The sequence below is a fragment of the Eretmochelys imbricata genome, chromosome 4 (genome assembly GCF_965152235.1).
Source record: "Eretmochelys imbricata isolate rEreImb1 chromosome 4, rEreImb1.hap1, whole genome shotgun sequence".
Classification (NCBI taxonomy): domain Eukaryota; kingdom Metazoa; phylum Chordata; order Testudines; family Cheloniidae; genus Eretmochelys; species Eretmochelys imbricata.
The window spans coordinates 90,570,663-90,588,933 of NC_135575.1; the positions used below are offsets into that span (position 1 = coordinate 90,570,663).

General features: G+C 38.5%; 1 protein-coding gene and 1 pseudogene across 2 annotated transcripts in view; one reads left to right on the top strand and one right to left on the bottom strand.

The window, feature by feature from the left end:
• The window catches only part of SGCZ (sarcoglycan zeta), a 365,961-nt gene extending 353,007 nt beyond the window's left edge, over positions 1–12,954 (top strand). For both annotated transcript variants that reach the window (XM_077815587.1, XM_077815586.1), the window contains one exon: positions 12,760–12,954. In XM_077815587.1, the coding sequence (XP_077671713.1) occupies positions 12,760–12,954 (195 nt within the window). The remainder of the gene's footprint in view (positions 1–12,759) is intronic.
• LOC144263757 (actin, cytoplasmic type 5-like) lies at positions 3,323–4,488 on the bottom strand (annotated as a pseudogene).
• Positions 12,955–18,271: the final 5,317 nt, after the last annotated feature.

Here is an 18,271-nt window from a genome sequence, read left to right on the forward strand (position 1 = left end):
TCGTATTTGAGGCTGAGGTTTTGTACTAGAAAATAGTTCTTTTGTTTTGTTCACATACTGCCGAACCAAATTGAACTTTATAAGGTTTGGAGACAGTTACTTATTCTGTAAATCACTTGAGATAAATTTGTTATAACCATATTATCAGAACATTATAAATTTACCATGGATTAAGCAGTGAAAGATATACTTGCCTTTTATTTAAGAAGAACATTAAAGTTTTGTGAGTTGTTGGGTTTTTTTGAAGAATATAACTGTTTACCAAATACTTTCCCTCCAGTCCTATTTCTTGTACAGTATAATCCTTAGCCTCCCACAGCCCAAATTGAAAGTTTTTGCAAGCATTCTGCATTCTGCTCTTTGACGCATTTTCTTTTTATTTACTTCAGTATTATTATAATCTTTTTATCCACATTATAAATAATAATGCATGATCCCAGATTGAATACTGGAGGCTGTAATTTAGTCTCAGGTTCTGCTACCCTTTATAAAGCACTTGAGCTGCACCCTTGTAATTCAAGGCATCAGCAGAATCTTTTGATTCAATTACAGCTTGGCATTTAATTGTGAACTATGTATTACTCTATAAATAAACCATAGCCAATGGTTTAAAGCAGCAATCATTTACACGTAAAATGGAATTGGAAACTCTGGGCATTAAAAAATCCTATCAGCTCACATAAGAGGAAAAAAGAACATTCCATCTTTGGAAATGCGCACACACAAACACCCTCCCCCCCCAGGCTGCTGGTTGACTATTACTTCCACATATAAACACAGTAGAAAAGTTCAAAGATGTTCAGATCATTTCTGAATAATGCTATTTGCATCCTGTAGCTACTACCTTTTGGTAGACTGGCAAATACATAAAAGTTTGTTGAGTTGAACCAAAAATATACCAGTATATAACAGTAACAAGTTTCAAGAATTATTTGATGGTGGCAACTCAGTGGTCCAAAATATGACTTACCTAGCCCAGCTCTTACGAAAATTAATTCTGATTCAGTTGCTACATATTTACCCAAACTGCTCCCATGCAACAGACTCTGAACTTTTGCAGCATCACATTGGCTAATAAAGGCCAAGTGTAATCAAGAAAAAGAGACTCTGGGTATGTCTACAGAGCTGCTGGGACGAGTCTTGCAGCCTGGGTCAATAGAGTTGTGTTAACAGGTCTCATGCTAGAAAGTCCACTAAAAATAGCAAAATGGACATTCCAGTTTGGGCTGGAGTTTGGATTCTGAAGCCTGAGGAGGAGGGGTGGGCTTCAGATCCAAGCTCTAGCCCAAGCCAGAACATTTCAAAGCTGTGTCTACATAGCTATTTTTAGCATGCTACCCCAAGCCCTGATAGTGTGAATCTGTCAAGCCAGGCTGCAAAACTCACTCCCAGCAGCTGTGTAGACATACACTCTGAGATTACACATTTATGCAAACATATCCATGTTTATTGTCACCTTGTCCCTCCACTCCATCCCCCTTTGTTTGTATATCCACCTGTTGTGCCTGGTTATTATAATCCTAGACTGCAGGATCTCTTGGGCAGAGGACTGTCTTTGTTTTGTTTGTTTATACATTGTCTAGCATAATCGGGCCCAATCCCTGTCTTGGGTCTCCAACTACTACCATAATAAATCCATAATTACATTAAAAATTATGCTGAATATTAGGATACATTTCCCAAATATCTCACTGTGAGACTATTGACTATCATCCCCAAGGAAGTGGTTGAAGCACCATTATTTGTGTCTTCTCAAACCTTACAAGACAGTTGACAGTACACTTTTCTTCTGATCTTCTGTGGCTTTTTGTTCTTGATATTTTTTGGCTTCTGTGACTTATTCATCAAAATAAACAATATTATTCAATAAAAAATTATAATTATTGGGTCAAACTCCAATTTTAGTTATACTTGTGAAAATCCCATTGAAGTCAATAGAGTCACTCCAGATTTATAGCTGTGTAACTGAGATCAGAATTCACTGTTGGTCATCTAAGTATTTATATGGCTCTATATTATCTGGTCCAGTAAGTTTGGAAAGAAGTGTGAGCTACCTGATCTGTTGACAGTGAGGGTTGTGACTACAGCTGGTTGGAAAAATTCCAGTGAAATATTTTTTGTTGGAATTTGCTGATTCATCAAAATCAAAACATTTTTCTGGAGAGGGTTCATTTCTGATGGAGTTCTAACAAAACTAAGCCTGTCAGGCAGGTTTCCTGCCAGCCTACCTGATAGCAGCTTCCAGGCTCCCAACTCCTTGACAGCCAGCTGGTGGGCTGATAGGGAGCCAGGAGCCTGGAAGCCCCAGTTCCAAGGATCATGGCTCTTCGCATACAGGCTTCCAGGGTTCCCTGCTTGGGAACAGCCCATGTGGTGGATTGCCTTGGAGCAGGGAATGCTTGGTTTTCAGAGTCCACGGCTAGGGCTCCATTTCCTTTTGCAGAGAATTCTGAAATTTGTGGATTTTGTTCTGCATTGGAACAAATCCAGCCTTTGAAATTTCTAAGTCCTCCTTGAAACTGAATAACTTTTCTCTGCCTGGCTCTGGTGTTGCCTGAGTAGAAATGATGGTTTGAAGGCAACTATAATTTCAGGGATGAAATAATGCCTCAAGTGAATTAATTAAAAATGAATGATAAACAGAATTGGGAGAACAAGTAAGCAGTAGGCAGCTATTCTATTGGATCACCCTTCAAAACAATGTTTAACAATTGTATTCTGTTTTTCATCTTCAGATCACTTTGTAAACTCTGTGATGGGGCAAGGCCAGATGGCTATAGAAAAGTAGTTGTTGTTTTTTTTTAATTTTAAACCACAGAAGTTTATTAGTTTGCCTTGCACAAGGAGTGGTCAGTGACATTACAGTTATCACCTTTAGGGTTAGTTACAAATCTGCTTCTGAGATCCCATTACATCACAGTTACATAGTAAAGTCAACCACCCTTAGTCTAGTCTCCAGCCCCAGGGAATTTATAGCTAAAGGGGAAAAAAGTAAAGAGTCACTAGTCAGCCACAGGAAAACTAAAGCCTAACAGGTAGCTCTCTCTCCACTAATATGGTTAACTGTAACCTTCGTCACATGTGCAACCTGTAACAGAGCTTAAGATGCATGGGATATAGTTACTACACAGTACATCAAAGGAATAGTCAAGTTAAACATAAGAGGTGGTGAGTAAATCAAACAATATTGGTCCAACATGAAAGGCTTTTCAAGGGCAAAGTTTACAAGTAACTACTCAATTTGGTAAATACATTTGCCCTGACAATTACTGTGGGTAACCCCATCAGCAGAGGCTGAACACACCTGCTGAGACCATCTTTCTCAGATGGACAATGGATGGGAATATGATGAGTCTGGACGTAAGCATTTACGATGGACAATGGATGGGCCAGACTCATCATATTCTGCTTACTGATCCACATCTGCTGGAAGGTGGAGAGAGAAGCCAGGATGGAGCCACCAATCCAGACGGAATATTTATGCTCCGGTGGGGCAATGATCTTGATTTTCATTGTGCTAGGTGCCAGGGCCGTGATCTCCTTCTGCATTCTGTCAGTGATGCCAGGATACATGGTGCTTCTGCCAGAGAGCACCGTATTAGCATAGAGGTCCTTTTGGATATCTACATCACACTTCATGATGGAGTTGAAAGTGGTCTTGTGAATGCCACAGGACTCCATCCCCAGGAAAGAGGGCTGTAAGATGGCCTCTGGGCACGGGAACCTTTCATTCCCAATAGTGATCACCTGGCCATCAGGGAGCTCATAGCTCTTCTCCAGGGAGGAAGATGAAGCGGCTGTGGCCATCTCCTGCTCGAAGTCCAGAGCGACATAGCAGAGCTTCTCCTTGATGTCGCGCACAATTTCCCTTTCGGCCGTGGTGGTGAAGCTGTAGCCTCTCTCGGTCAGGATCTTCATAAGGTAGTCGGTCAGGTCACGGCCAACCAAGTCCAGACGAAGGATGGCATGGGGCAGGGCGTACCCCTCGTAGATTGGCACTGTGTGGGTGACCCCATCCCCAGAGTCCATGATGATACTGGTGGTACGCCCAGAGGCATACAGGGACAGCACTGCCTGGATAGCCACATACATAGCTGGGGTGTTGAAGGTCTCAAACATGATCTGCGTCATCTTCTCTTGGTTGGCCTTGGGATTCAGGGGGGCTTCAGTGAGCAGGACAGGGTGCTCCTCAGGGGCAACTCGCAGCTCATTGTAGAAAATGTGGTGCCAGATCTTCTCCATGTCATCCCAGTTGGTGACAATGCCATGCTCAATGGGATACTTCAGGGTGAGGATGCCTCTCTTGCTCTGGTCCTCATCGCCCACATAGCTGTCCTTCTGCCCCATGCTCACCATGGCACCCTGGTGCCTGGGGCGTCCCACAATGGAAGGGAACACGGCTCGAGGAGCATCATCCCCAGCAAAGCCAACTTTGCACATCCCGGAGCCATTGTCAACAATGAGGGCGGTGATTTCTTCATCGGCCATTTTGATTTAATCTGAGAGAGACAGTGAGGAGCACAGACTCCGTTAGGTGCATGGAAGCTTTCAAGGAGATGTGATCGGCTACCTCCCCCATGCGCCCTACGGCAGGGGATGTGGATGGACTGGGATGTTGTCTGGACTGGGATGTGGGTGTAGCAGGGCTCAGCCTATGGAGCTCCCACCCCCCGCATAGGCCAGGCCCAGCCCAGCACTGCCTCCTTGCCCCGCCCCCTCACTAGGCCCGCAGACTCAGCAGCTCCGACTGGAGACGAGGGCAGGCAAGCGTGACCCCAGGCCGGAGTGGCCGCCGAAGTGGCCAGCGGAGTGGCTAGCCCCCTCCCAGCTTGATCCCAAGGCTGCCGGCCCTGCCCCTATAGAAAAGTAGTGGGAGATAGATATATTCGCTCCAAGCTAAACAAATCCCTGGTACCAGGATAAGTGAAATGGCAGCTGCTCCAGGTCAGTTAAGACACCTGAGGCCAATTAATTCTCCAGAAGGCAGGGAGAAGGCTAGGTTGATTGGGACACCTGAAGCCAATCAGGGGCTGGCTGAAACTAGTTAAAAGCCTCCCAGTTAGTCAGGTGGGGGTGCATGTCAGGAGCTGTGGGAGGAAGTTGCGCTGTTGGAGAGGTTGAGTAGTATACACCATATCAGGCACAAGGAAGGAGGCCCTGAGGTAAGGGTGAAGTGGAGCTTGAGGAAGTGAGGGCTGCTGTGGGGGAAATAGCCCAGGGAATTGTACATGTTATGTTTCTAAAAGGTCAGCTACCATAGCTGATACTATTAAGGTCCCTGGGCTGGAGCCCGGAATAGAGGGTGGGCCCGGGCTCCCCCACACACACACCTTTGCCCCCTGATTAATCACTGAGACTGGGAGACAACAAAGACTGTTCAAGGAAGGATAACTTCTCCTCACCTCCCTCTCTGGCTTATGATGAAAATGGCTCAGTAGACTGTGACCCTTGTCTCTAGAGAGAGAAGGGTTACGTGGAGGGTCACAGTGAGCCTCTGAGGCTAGCGAAATCCGCCAAGAAACGCAGGACCCATGGAGGCAAGGACAGAGCTTTGTCACAACTCTAACTAATTACTCGTCACCTCTGTGAGGTAGGAATGTAATTAGTAGAGCCAGTGAGGAACTTTTCAATGAAACTTTTTTTCATCAAAAATTGCCAATTGGTTGAAACATAAACAATACCAAATTTCAAAATTATCAAACTATCTGATTTTGACATTTTCAAAATGAAAAGTTCTGATATTTGCTTCCAAACAACTTTTAATTTAAAATTTAAGTTAAAGTATAGTAATAAAAAAAAAACTGTTAAATTTAAAAGGTCAAAATGGAAACACAATGTTTCAGAATTACCAAAGAAAATTGACTGACCCAATCTGAATTTTTTTCAATTACCAATTCATGAAAATTCTTGAGATTTTGACTTTCAGGACAGGATTTTTTTCAAAATCTTGAATTCTTGCTGTATTGGAAAAACATTTCCTGAGAAGCTCTAACAGCTAACACTGTTAAGGAAAAGAAAACTGACACAACTGCCTAAATTTCTGACAGATTTACTAGTTTTCAGAAGCTTGGTGATAAGGCTTGAAGTATTCATAATGCAAGGATTTAACTGGTGTTTTAGGGCACCAGCTAGCTCTCAGCTATGTGAGCCAAGGATATTTTCAAATCAAAAACCTTCACATTTTGGATCCAATTTAATATTTTAACATATAAAACCACATTTGGATGTATTTTCAGTTTTTGGAGTACTGATATGTAGGACCCTGTGGATTTTCCTTCAAATAATGTCCATATTCCTCATTAATAGAGATGGCCAAACAATTCACAGTACACAATGTATTCTGCACATGTAGCCACTTTCACAAGCTGAGCACAATTTTCTTGAATGTATTCATTGTTTGAATTTATGTGATGAATATATCACTCATTGGACTGAGCATGCATATTCAAAATTTGAGTATTTCTTTTTTGCAATTGGGCCGATAAGTCACATGGGATTGTTTCTGTCCTTCATTGGATACACATGCTAATGTTACCAACTCAAATACCTACAAGTGCAAATTTCAAACTCAGTTTCTGTGAACACTTGAGCCTGTTCCTTTGTACAGTAATTGGCTTTCCACAAACATCTGTGCTTGTAAAAATTGATTGCTCAAATGTTCACAGAAAACAAACTTAAAACAAATGAGATCATGCTTGAATTCATTAAAAATGTGAACAGATATCTCTGAATGTTTTTTTTTGCACCATTCTACACTGCACTGGTTCTCTAACATCTCGGATAATGTGTGTTTAGCATGATTTAATGTTACAAAATAAATGATCTCAGAAGAGAAGAATTTTGAAATATTTTTGAACAACTTCTATAAATAGCTACTTTGGTACTGGAAAATCCATAGTGAAGCACAAATTCTTACTTTCTCAGTAGGTATTAATAATTAAAGAACATTTAACAAGCAATGTCTCTGTCACCAAAATATAGGGTATAATATCATCTAACTTGTATATAGTGTTTTTGTCTTCAGAGCATTTTACAAAACCTAACATATTAATGCATTTGGCCCCAGTCGCCAGCTTTGTTTCAATATTTAACCATCCTCAAAAGCCATTCATTGTCTCATGCTTGTTATGTTTTTGCTTCTGCAAACAGATGCCCTATTGTGCACTGATATGTTGGCACAGAGTCTCATTCATTGCAATTTATCACTGCATGGACACAAGGGTCTAGGCTTGTGCATCTATTTTCAGATTAAAAGTCATATGTAGCAATAAATGGTTGAAAATTCACCATGGAGGATTTAACCTCAAAACCTTTTTTACTGCAAGTGTACCAATGCAAAGAACATTATTGCTGTTATTATTAAACTAGTAAAAGTTGCAGTAAAACAGTTCTTTTGTTTGTTCACTTGTTAGACAAATAATGCAAATCAGTCTAAATCTCTGAGAACAGAATTACACTCTAACTACTTGGGCAACCCAATGTGAAATTTAATTAGCACCAACACCCTCACCTCAGGGCAGCATAAAATAATCTTAATGTGTTAATTTCATATTATACAAATATCCGTAAAGATTTAAAAACACACAAGAAATCGGGTTCTAACCCACGAAAGCTTATGCCCAAATAAATTTGTTAGTCTCTAAGGTGCCACAAGGACTCCTCATTATTTTTGCTAATAGAAAATTAAAATGTTTTGATTTTGCCTCATGAAGGCTTGTTTCTTCTTTCTCGGAATGTCCAGTTATACCAAATGGAGGTTGAATTCAGTGAATAAGTGTTGAAAGAAAGGAATAAAAATGGTTAAAAGTTTCAAGGAATGGTCTGTGTGGGAATACAATGTTAAAAGGGCCACAGTTTGGGTGCTTAACTTGTATTTTCAAACATACCAACATGTGAAAACTGCATTGATGGGAGCCTAATGACCCAATTTGTGAAAACAACCATCTGTGCTTACAAAACAATAATATATCCAAACTAATGCACAGAAAAGACCCAACCCTGGGACAAATCCTCAGTTGGTGTAAATCAGCATAGCTCCATTGTACTTGGTAGAGCTTCTGAGAACCAAAGAACTAATTTAGAAGAAACAGATTAGGCTCCTAGGTGGATTGGCCGATATCCACCAGAGATTTTCAATAATTCTGGCTCAAGTTACTTATTGGGAGAAAGTTGACTTAATATCCTTTTAATAAATTGTTATTAAAGTTAATCAACAAACAAAAATGAAATCAAAACTTATCACTAAGGCTAAACTACTGTAAACCAACCAAGGGTTCAACAATTAAATTGTTAAACTGAGGTCAAAATAAGATGGAATAGACAAGTTAACAGCAATATTGAAATTAAGCAATACATTTAGTCAAATCATCAAATGAATACAGCAGATGATCTAGCTGTATAAGTCCTAAAAGATGAGTAAAAAAGATGAGTCCTAAAAGGAGGTAGCTCGCTATCTATTGCGTAACAGACCCCAATTAGAGAATTTCCCTATGGCAACAAAATCAGCTTAGCTAGTTGAATTTTTAATACTAAAATCAAATTATTATTTACCACTAGGTCATATCCTCAGAGCCAATTGAAGCTTCCACCTTAGATTTCACGATTATATATAGAGCTAATCTGTTTCATCTTCCCTGCCTCCACAAAACACATAAGACATTAACAAAACACTAGGATAAACAAAGTTGAGCAGCTCTCATTGAACACATTGTAGCTGACAGCTTAATTTCTCTGGCCTCTTTCACAGAAGGGGAACACTCATTCAGTGCTTTTACTAAGCAGAGTTTAGGGCTATTTAGATTGGGGGGCAGGGTATTCATTAGCACTTCCCCGTGTGCTCTGTACAGGGGAATCCTCAGCCAGGAAACTACAGGTGGTTTGAAACGTAACAGGGCAGAGAATCTGCCCCACAGTATTGACTGTGATCCCTTGACCTTTGTGGAATTACATGTTTGGACCCCAGGCGGGAAAGTGCTGATCTAGGGAGTCCGTCACAACCTCAAATGCTGATGGATTGCAAGGTGAATCTTACTGTTTATAATTGCAAAAGACCCTGGGTGGTGAGTGGACTATATTGGTGTCTTTAAGACACCTTTGCCCCTTCCTGACCCTGGGCATGCCCCATAGGACTTGCAAGGAGGTCCTTGGAAGGGAGCTTTACAGCTGTTTTGTACTGTTCCCGTGTTGGGAGAATCATTATGGCATCGAGGGGCCAGAGCTGCAATGAGTATCTCTTCAGCTCTCTCTGACTCCTTACTTCAACAAAATTCTGAAAATTGATGTCAATAGGAATTTTTCCCAAGTGGGGATTATAATAGCTGGGAAATTTGACTCAGAACAATTTTGAAACCCTTTGTTTTGTTTTTTTATTTAGTCTGTTACAATATTTTGTTTTAATGTAATAGCTTTCTTCATATTGGTTTTCTGTCTAGTCAAATATCTTGTATACTTCCACTGGAAATTGTCCTTTCTTTTTCGCACATGTCATGTCATGCCTGGTTCTGGCCTAGATATGGTTTGTGAACTACTGTAACCAAAAACTTACTTGTGGTACAGAATTTTCAAAAGAAAAGCATTTAATTAACATCCAGAGCTAATGTAAGAGAGCACTTTGTCACAGTACTGCTACTGAACATGAAAAAAATCAAAGAATTTCATAATCTTGTTGCCCAAATCCTAGGAGACTCAACATAATTTTACCGTAAACACATCCCTGCTAGTAGCTCTAATGCCTTTAAATATTTCTCATAGCAAGAGAATGCTCTTTTATGAATTCCCATTGGGGTTTGGATCTTATTTGTCAAAAGTTCACTTTGCTTTGAGTTGTTCCTTATGAAAATCATTATATCACAAGGCTGTCTTGTCAAATAATAATGTAGTATTGCCCTTTCTTCTGTTACCACTCTATTTGCATGATGTCATATTGCATGGCCAAATGCATGCCTCATAGAAAGAAAACAAGAATGCTGCTTTTATATTGTAGCAAAACCAAAATCAAGTTGTCACAGCACCACAATGTGAAACCTGAAGTAGAAATTAAAGTTAAGCAACATTCCAAATCTTCAGATGACTAGAAAAAATAATTGCAGCAGATTCTCTTCTGACTTACACCAGAATAATTCCATTTAAGTTCCCATCTACAGCAGTACAACACGCCTACATTGAGGTTCTGCACAAGTGTAGCTACAATGATATAAAAAAAGATCATTATAGATTCACAGATTATAAATCCAGAAGTCTAGATTATAAGGGCGTGGAACTTCCCTAAATTAATTCCTGAACTAGAGCATATGTTTTAGAAAAACATACAATCTTGATTTAAAAATTTCCAGTGATAGAGAACTTACCACAATCCTGGTGAAGTTGCACTAGTGATTAATTACCCTCACTGTTAAATATTTATACTTTATTTCGAGTCTGAAATTTGTCTAGGTTCAACTTCAGTCATTTGATTTTGTTATACCTTTGCCTGCTAGAATGAATACCCCTGCATTGTGGGTACTTTAGACTGTAATTGTCACCCATTAATTGTCTCTTTGATAAATTTAGTAGACTGAGCTCCTTTAAGGAATGTTTTTCAATCCTTTAATGATTTTCATGCCTCTTCTCTGAACACTCCAATTGATCAAAGTCCTTCTTGAATTATGGACAGCAAAACTGGACACAGTCTTCCAGCAGCAGTCACACCAGTGCCATATCATCTCTTGTAGCAGGGTTGCCATTTATTGACCACCCACTTGTGGCCAGAGGTGACTCCGAACCATGCTCGCTCTGTTTCCCTTCTTCAGGGCCACTTAGGAACTCCCCTCAATATGTTTTTGGACTACCCCCAACCACCACATGGGGCTGGGTTAATAGGTGAAAGCAGTACAAAGTGGTCCTCGGGATCTCCAAAATAAACACAATAGTTCAAACTCATCTCAGGTTCTTCTCCAGCATACGGAGCTCTTTTTCTACCCCAGACTGTTCTTCATGGACCCGTGATGCTGACCTTCCTCTCAGGAGCTCAGCCTACTGGCTCTAGCATCCTTCTCCCTGTCATCGCACTCTCTGTGCATTATTTTGTTGGGAGTAATGTCAGTCTGACAAGCCTATAACTACGCAGGTTATCCTGTTCACCCTTTCTTGGTTCTAGGAAGACAGCACACCATCCTGTTGTCTTTCTGCCTCTTGCAGAATGTTCTTTCCATTCTTCTTAGTATGGAATCTCCAACAAGGGTCATCTGTCTTCCTTGGACAGTTGGCGATCTCTTTGTGGGCACACTTGATTGCCTTTTGGGTTATGATATGTCCCATACAGCTCTGTGTTCCATTCCTCCCACCAGGAACTTCAGAGATTTTCTGCAGTTTCCTCACTGACCATATAACAATAGGATACTTCTAGCTGTGTAGAATTCCTCTTTGTCTTCTCTCTGGTAAATCATAGCCTTCCCATCCTCATCCACTTTTGGTAGGGGATTAGTGGTGCTTTCCCGTGGCTTCTCTGACAATTTGCAACTGGTGTTGAATATAAAAGAATTTTTGCCTACTGAATGGAGGAGTAGTATGTATGCTATGTCATTATGCATTCTATATATTTGCTGCCTATAATGTGGTAGATAACATTTTAAAGCACTGGGCAGTATTTCAGGATCCCCACCACCTCATAAGTCTCATAATGCTATCTCCAGGGCTTGTGTCCGCACTGAAACACCTTCTGCTGTTTAGAGTTTCTAGTGTTGCACCTAGGGCAATGGCTGATCTTGCTTTAGCTTGTTGTGGAACTTTCTCACTCAAACTATCTTCCTCAGTTCATCCCTCATTAATTTAATTTAAAAAAAAAGAACAACAGCAAAACCACCAAACACCTAAAAGCTCACTTTTTTCAGAGGTTTTTTCTCTATCAGTATGCCCCTCTGAAGGACTTGCTTTTTTATTATTTTATTCATCTGTTTTGATGAAGATTCATTGTACTGTAGTTATTTATTCAGCACCCTGAGCAATTTCCCAGATGGCTGATGTACTCTCTAAACATTATAAAACTATTTATAAACAAATTCATGATCACATTATCCTTTCCAAACTGGTCAGCCTCAGAACATTTAGTGTTGTTTCAGATGAGAGAAAGTAAAAAAAAGGACATTTCCGACTTAGATACAATGTTCAGAAATCAAATGGTTATAATTTGATTGTGCTCTTAACAAGACATTAACCTTAAACCTTTTTCGTCTGATTTCAAATCCAGTAAGCACATTATCTAATATATGTGAACACACATGATTATTTAACTATTACGTGTATGTAGTTATTGTTAAGACTATACAGTTTAGCATATTTCACCACAAATTTTCTGCTACTTAAAGTAATACATGGGGGAATAAGCTTTAATAGCACTTCACGCTCATTAAAATATGAATTGTTTGAGGTAGGGAGACGCTACTGTCTGGAATGAATGAATTTCTGTCATAAAAGATACAAGAGAAAAATCAACCTGTTCAGGAAACATTCTTAAAATGTTATTGTATGGGCACTCACTTATTCACTTATGGTTGAATAAATGTCTTGGGTGAGGAGTTAAGAGGTATTTGCATAAACTGTAATTATGTGTACTAATGTGTGTTCAAAGGCACATGCCAGCAATACCAGTAGAAATGTATGTTGTTTAGATATTCATATTAATCTCTCAGGTGCACATTAGAATAAAGTTTTTAAAATATTTTATATAAAGGATGGAAAAAGAAATTAAATTTAGTTGTTTTTCTTTTTTTTCCCCCTCCACAGATATTTTTAAATGCAGATATAATCCGACTGGGAAATCTACCAATGGGTTCCTTTTCATCTTCCCCATCTAGCTCCTCAACTCCTCGACAGACTATCTATGAGCTCTGCGTTTGTCCTAGTGGTAAACTGTACCTTTCCCCGGCAGGAGCAGGCTCTACTTGTCAATCCAGTAGCAACATCTGTTTGTGGAGCTGAAATGACTCCGGTTTCTCCTCACACCAGAATAGCCTTTTGTTACTGTCCCTCTGCTTCACAGTTCTGCTCGGTTTCCTTGTGACAAGTTTGAAGCTTCAAATGGCCCGCAGAGCAACTTCTTCCAGTGTAAGCAGGAATACAAAGCTGCCTTCTCTTGTGGCTCATGTTACCACTCAACGTAGAGATGGGAGTGAGATATTCAAAAATAAATGTAATCTTCATCAGGAAACCTGGATCATAATATCATCTTTTGTCCAAAAGAGAGAATAACACAGGTGCCTTTGCTACGTGAAGTGAAGCACATAGTTTAGTTTTATGCAGGACCTGGATATGAACTGCATACGTATATACAGTACTTATACAAATTAGCCCAGAATCCAATTGTGAGATGAATAGGTAACCCCTGTATGATAATTAACTTCACTGTCTGAAAGCACAATTTTCCATTCATCTTTTTGGATGTAAACTTTTATCCCTGAATTTTAAAATTTTGAAGCATTGTGTGATGCTTGCTTTATTAAACAATTAAAATTCAGTACATGGTTTTTAACAAAAAAAGAAAAAAAAAGAAAAAAAAGAGAGACAGAATCCCTCTGAGTTTTGTTTCTTTAAAACAAATGTGTTGTTACTCTGTCTTCTAAGTCTGGGGTTTTGTATGTTTAGGTAAATTTTGCAAGCACTCAGCAATATTAAATTTATGGAGTTCAAAAGACATCCACTCTTGTTTGTCAGATCTGAATAGCCTCACACAGTTATTAGTGGGTTACTGCACATGAAGTGATTGCTTTAAGTAAAACGTACAGTTTCTGGAAAAGAAGAACAGGATAAAGAGGGAAATATTGATGATATTGAACTGTCTGATCAAATAGGTTTTTTTCAGAAGACATTTATGTTTGGCCAAAAAAAGAGACGCTCTTCAGAGGTATATCTTGTCCATTTTATAGCACTTATAGCTTGTCTATCCGCTGCCATAACATAATACGTAAATACTAATGTAATGCATAACACCAAGAAGCAATGCATTTACAACTGGAACGCCCCCCTCAGATTTATTATCCTTTTTTCTTTTGTCATCTGCTGTTAAGGTTTTTAAAGTAATAGCATTAAAAATCCATGAGCAAATATGAAATGACATAGAATATTAACAAGTACATTGACATTGTGTTGACTCCACCAGGTCTGTGTTTAGATAAAGCTATCATATTTCCACTCAGCTTTCAATAGTAACTCTCTTTTTGACTAGCTTGACCTGGGAATTCAGTTATGTTCCATTTTTCATTACCTGTTTTCTAGTAATTGAGCTCCTGCAAAAGACACTTTGGTATATTGTTGATAAATTTGTCTCACTGCTGCTTAACAAGAGTATCTTGAAACTTGCAGAATCCAGGAATGTAAAACAGATAAAAAATGTTTCCTATTGTGGGAAGATGACTTGATAACAATAAGGTAAGTGTGCTTTTAAATATTATCTTTTCAGTTATCCCACCCAGCTCATAGTTTTTGCTGTGTCTAACTATAAGAACACCAATGCAATGATTTGCTTCCAAAGCTAACTCTAAAGTTGGGGAGAGTAGTATTAAAGGGGTAAAAAATAAACGAAAAAATAAAAAGTGAAACTTGGCAACCATAATAATGTGATTAATTTTCTGTTTTAGTATCATCTATAGGGTTTATTTTGTTCACTACAGGTGACATTCACCCTTATGAAGAAGACCAGCACAAGGTCTATACACTGCTTCACAGCTATTTGGCCTTGTTCTAGTCTTATGTGTAGGGATGAATTTCACCAAAAAGGAAGAGCTATCCCCTCCGCTACTACATAGTCAAACAAGGATTTTAATTAGACTACTTCATTTGCTCAGATTTCTTCAGCTGTTAACTTTTGAGTTTTGAGACTTTAATTCCTTGTCTTTAATAAAGAAAAATACTTCTGTTGTTAGTCATTTGTTTTTCCTTTTTCTGGTACGCTAATTCTCTGCAATACAGGAAATAAAGTAGCAGCATTGTAAGAAAACTGTAGGAATTGTCAATGTATAGTGGATCTTCAAATGACCTTATGAGGAAAGAGATATCTTTCATTTGGGCACATAGGTAACAGAATGTATGTGTAAAACTCATCAGCACAAATGATATTCCAAGGAGAGGAGGACACCGCTGAATGAGTCTGTGTGTCTGAGCTCATACATTCTATCACCTGTGCCCACGTGCGTATGCTGGTAATTTAAAAGAGGGGCAAAAAATTGCAGAGAATCATTGATTCGGTGAATTTAACCCTTTGTGCTGTTCTCAAAGTGTTCGTGAATAGACTGATTAGTTCTTTGCTGTTTAAAGTGTATTGCGGAATGTTTGTGCAAACAAATGTCAGCCTCTGGGAATGGCTTGCAATAGTTTGCTGTGAGTCTTCCCTTGAGTATTCTCCATTCATGATATTCGAACTGTATGACTGGTCACCTGAATACAGTAGAGTTTTGGTTCCCTGGCTGAATGACCTAACTTGTATAAACTACTTCTACTTCTGCGTGAACTGAAATTCATTACATTGCAAAAACAAATGTAATTATGTGATGAGATTAATTTTAGCGACAAGACTAAATTCATTTTCCACCAACATTTGTATGTTCAGGGTTGCCAACTCTTGCAAATGTTAATGTGAGTCTTGTGAAATTGGACGTTTTACTTTAAGCCCCAGCTCCTGGAAACAAGTGAATATGTAAGAACCTCAGCATTCATTTTTTTAAAAAGTAAGTTTCTAGTTCTCAAGGTTATGGAGAAAAGCTTAAAAATGTGATCCAATTTAAAAAAAAAAAAGCAGAAGGAAAACAACAAGAATGGACAAATTATTTTAAGCCAAATCTCATGATTTTGGGGGCCTGACTGATGAATTTTGAATGCTTGGATTTGGCAATACTGAAAACCTTACTTGTATGTATGTTTATGAAGAGCAAATAAGAAGGAATGCTGAAACAAACCATAGTTACAAGTTCCTAAAATGCTTTAAATCAATGTTCCTCCCTGTTTCCCAGTTCAACTGGTGGTCATGCTAAAAAAAAAAAATGCAGCTGCAAACACCCATGCATTTAGTTTTCGATAGAGGGCTCGTGGATGCTCTCAGCAAATAGATCACACAGAAACAGGGAGTGATATCATTACATTTCGACTATTGATTTTATGAAGCTGAGGTGTAAAGTAAAGGAGGTCGCGTGTTCAAAACCGAAGGATGTTTTTCATTGCTGACCTTGCCACCTGTCACCTTGCTGCCTTGCTCTGCTCATGATAAAGCAACTGCAACCCTTTCCCCCATTAGTATGCTTGACTGGCTGAATGTTCCGATACCCCTCTTTAGAAAAGGTATGCAACTTCTTGCCGTGGCTAAGGCAACAGCTTCCGAATTTCCAGGTCATTGCATTGTGACAGCTGCAGGGCAGGGGTGAGAGTCCCAAAAGCATTTTTAACTTTTTCTTTTCAATTAGTAAATGTCCAATTAGGAAAATAATACCTGGGGCTAAAAAATAATCCTCTAAGGTGCTTTATAATATATGAATACATGTATTACATACTGCCTCTTTTTATTAGCTTATTAGCTTGGGCGCTACTGAAGTGGTTTTGTAGTTGGCTCACCTCCTCAGAATTGCTCATATGGCCACAATGAAATATAAAAAAAGACCTTGTTAGCTACATGTATTAATATTTATTATCGTATAATATGTTGTAAAAATGTCCGTTATAATAGAAAAGGATACTGTCTCTTTCTTGTTTAAAAAAAGCAAACAAACATTGAATGACCTCTTTGAACACTGTTACCTGTATGGTTTTGTACTGCAGTTCATTCACTGGTTAAATGTTAAAGACCAAAGACTGACACTTCTATTATATCTAATAGTATGACACAGCTGCTTCCACTAATTCTGTTGGAAGGAAGAGAGGAGAAGTTGTAATTACAACATGAAATGGTAATGTACTTTTGCTCTGTGCAGCATTTTGAGATGTAGATTTTTTGTTCCAGAGGGATAGTGTGTCAGTGTCCAATTATATTGTTCTTCAGACATAACAGGTTCTTTCACTGTTTGAGATCATGAGAAGAGGAAAGAATGTGTATTCCAGAATGTACCAAAAAGTTGCTTACTTCAACTGAATTTATAATTTACATTGTTTTGCTTGCACAGTGGTTGGACCGGATAACACAATTCACATTAGACCAATTTAGAAACAGAGGGCTATATAGTATGGATTGAAGAAACAGCCATAGGGACTGAAAGAAGTTGATGACGGATGTTAAGGATATTCAGCTGTAATAACCTGTGATATTTTTAGGGTTTCTAAATCATTGCCTACATGTTAACAAAATAAAAGCCAAACTTAGAATATTGGAGATATCAGCTGATTCACTGTAATGCAGATGCAAACTGGATAAGAGTTTGAGTGTTGTATTGTTTAAAACCATACTTAAAAAAAAATCTGCTAACCATTTTTTGTTTTGTTTTTGTAACTATCATGTTAATGTTTTTCTTGTGTGTATAGATATATAAAAAGATGGAAATATTTTCTTACACATACTATGCAATGTTTGTAAAATTGCAATATTACCAAAATTACAAAAGCTGTGCTTTTGTACTCTCTTGCTTTATGTAATACAAATCTTTTTATATTTAAATTGATTTTGTCTTATAAATTGTAGATAACATATTTATTCAAAAGCAGTATACTGTATATTCAAGTTTTTTTGTTTGGTTTTTTAATGAAATAACAGCAAGGTTTTGGAAGTTGGAAATTACTTTTGTTGAAACGGTGGAACTTCTGTAGCATGTAATTAACACATAGAATTTACAATCTGTACTGTACTTCTTTGTATTTGGTCTTAGTATTTTCATCTGGTGCTACCGTATAACCACAATGTGATAGATGAAACAGGAAAACAATGAACAGAATTCATTCAGGATGCTCAAATGTCAAGGGGAGACTAGAAATGTTACTATTGATGAGAAACCTGTTTTTTTTCTGGATAATTTCTATTTAAAGATAACTTCTGTTAGCACATTTTCTTTTTGTTTTGTCTAAATTTGCAATTTGGTAATAATTTTTCTTGGTTCAATCTAACTTTCTAAACTACATACAAAACAGAGACTGCTGGAGATTGTTTTGATTTTAGAAAACAAACACACACCACCAACATATTTAGATTGACTATTTTGCAGACATTCCAACCTGCAAAGTGAATGGATTTATTTTCATGCCAGGCTTGGAGAAGTTAAAACTAAGGGAATGATTCTAATTTATACTAAGGCAACTTTGCACCACTCTTTTGAAGAAAAGGAGCCTT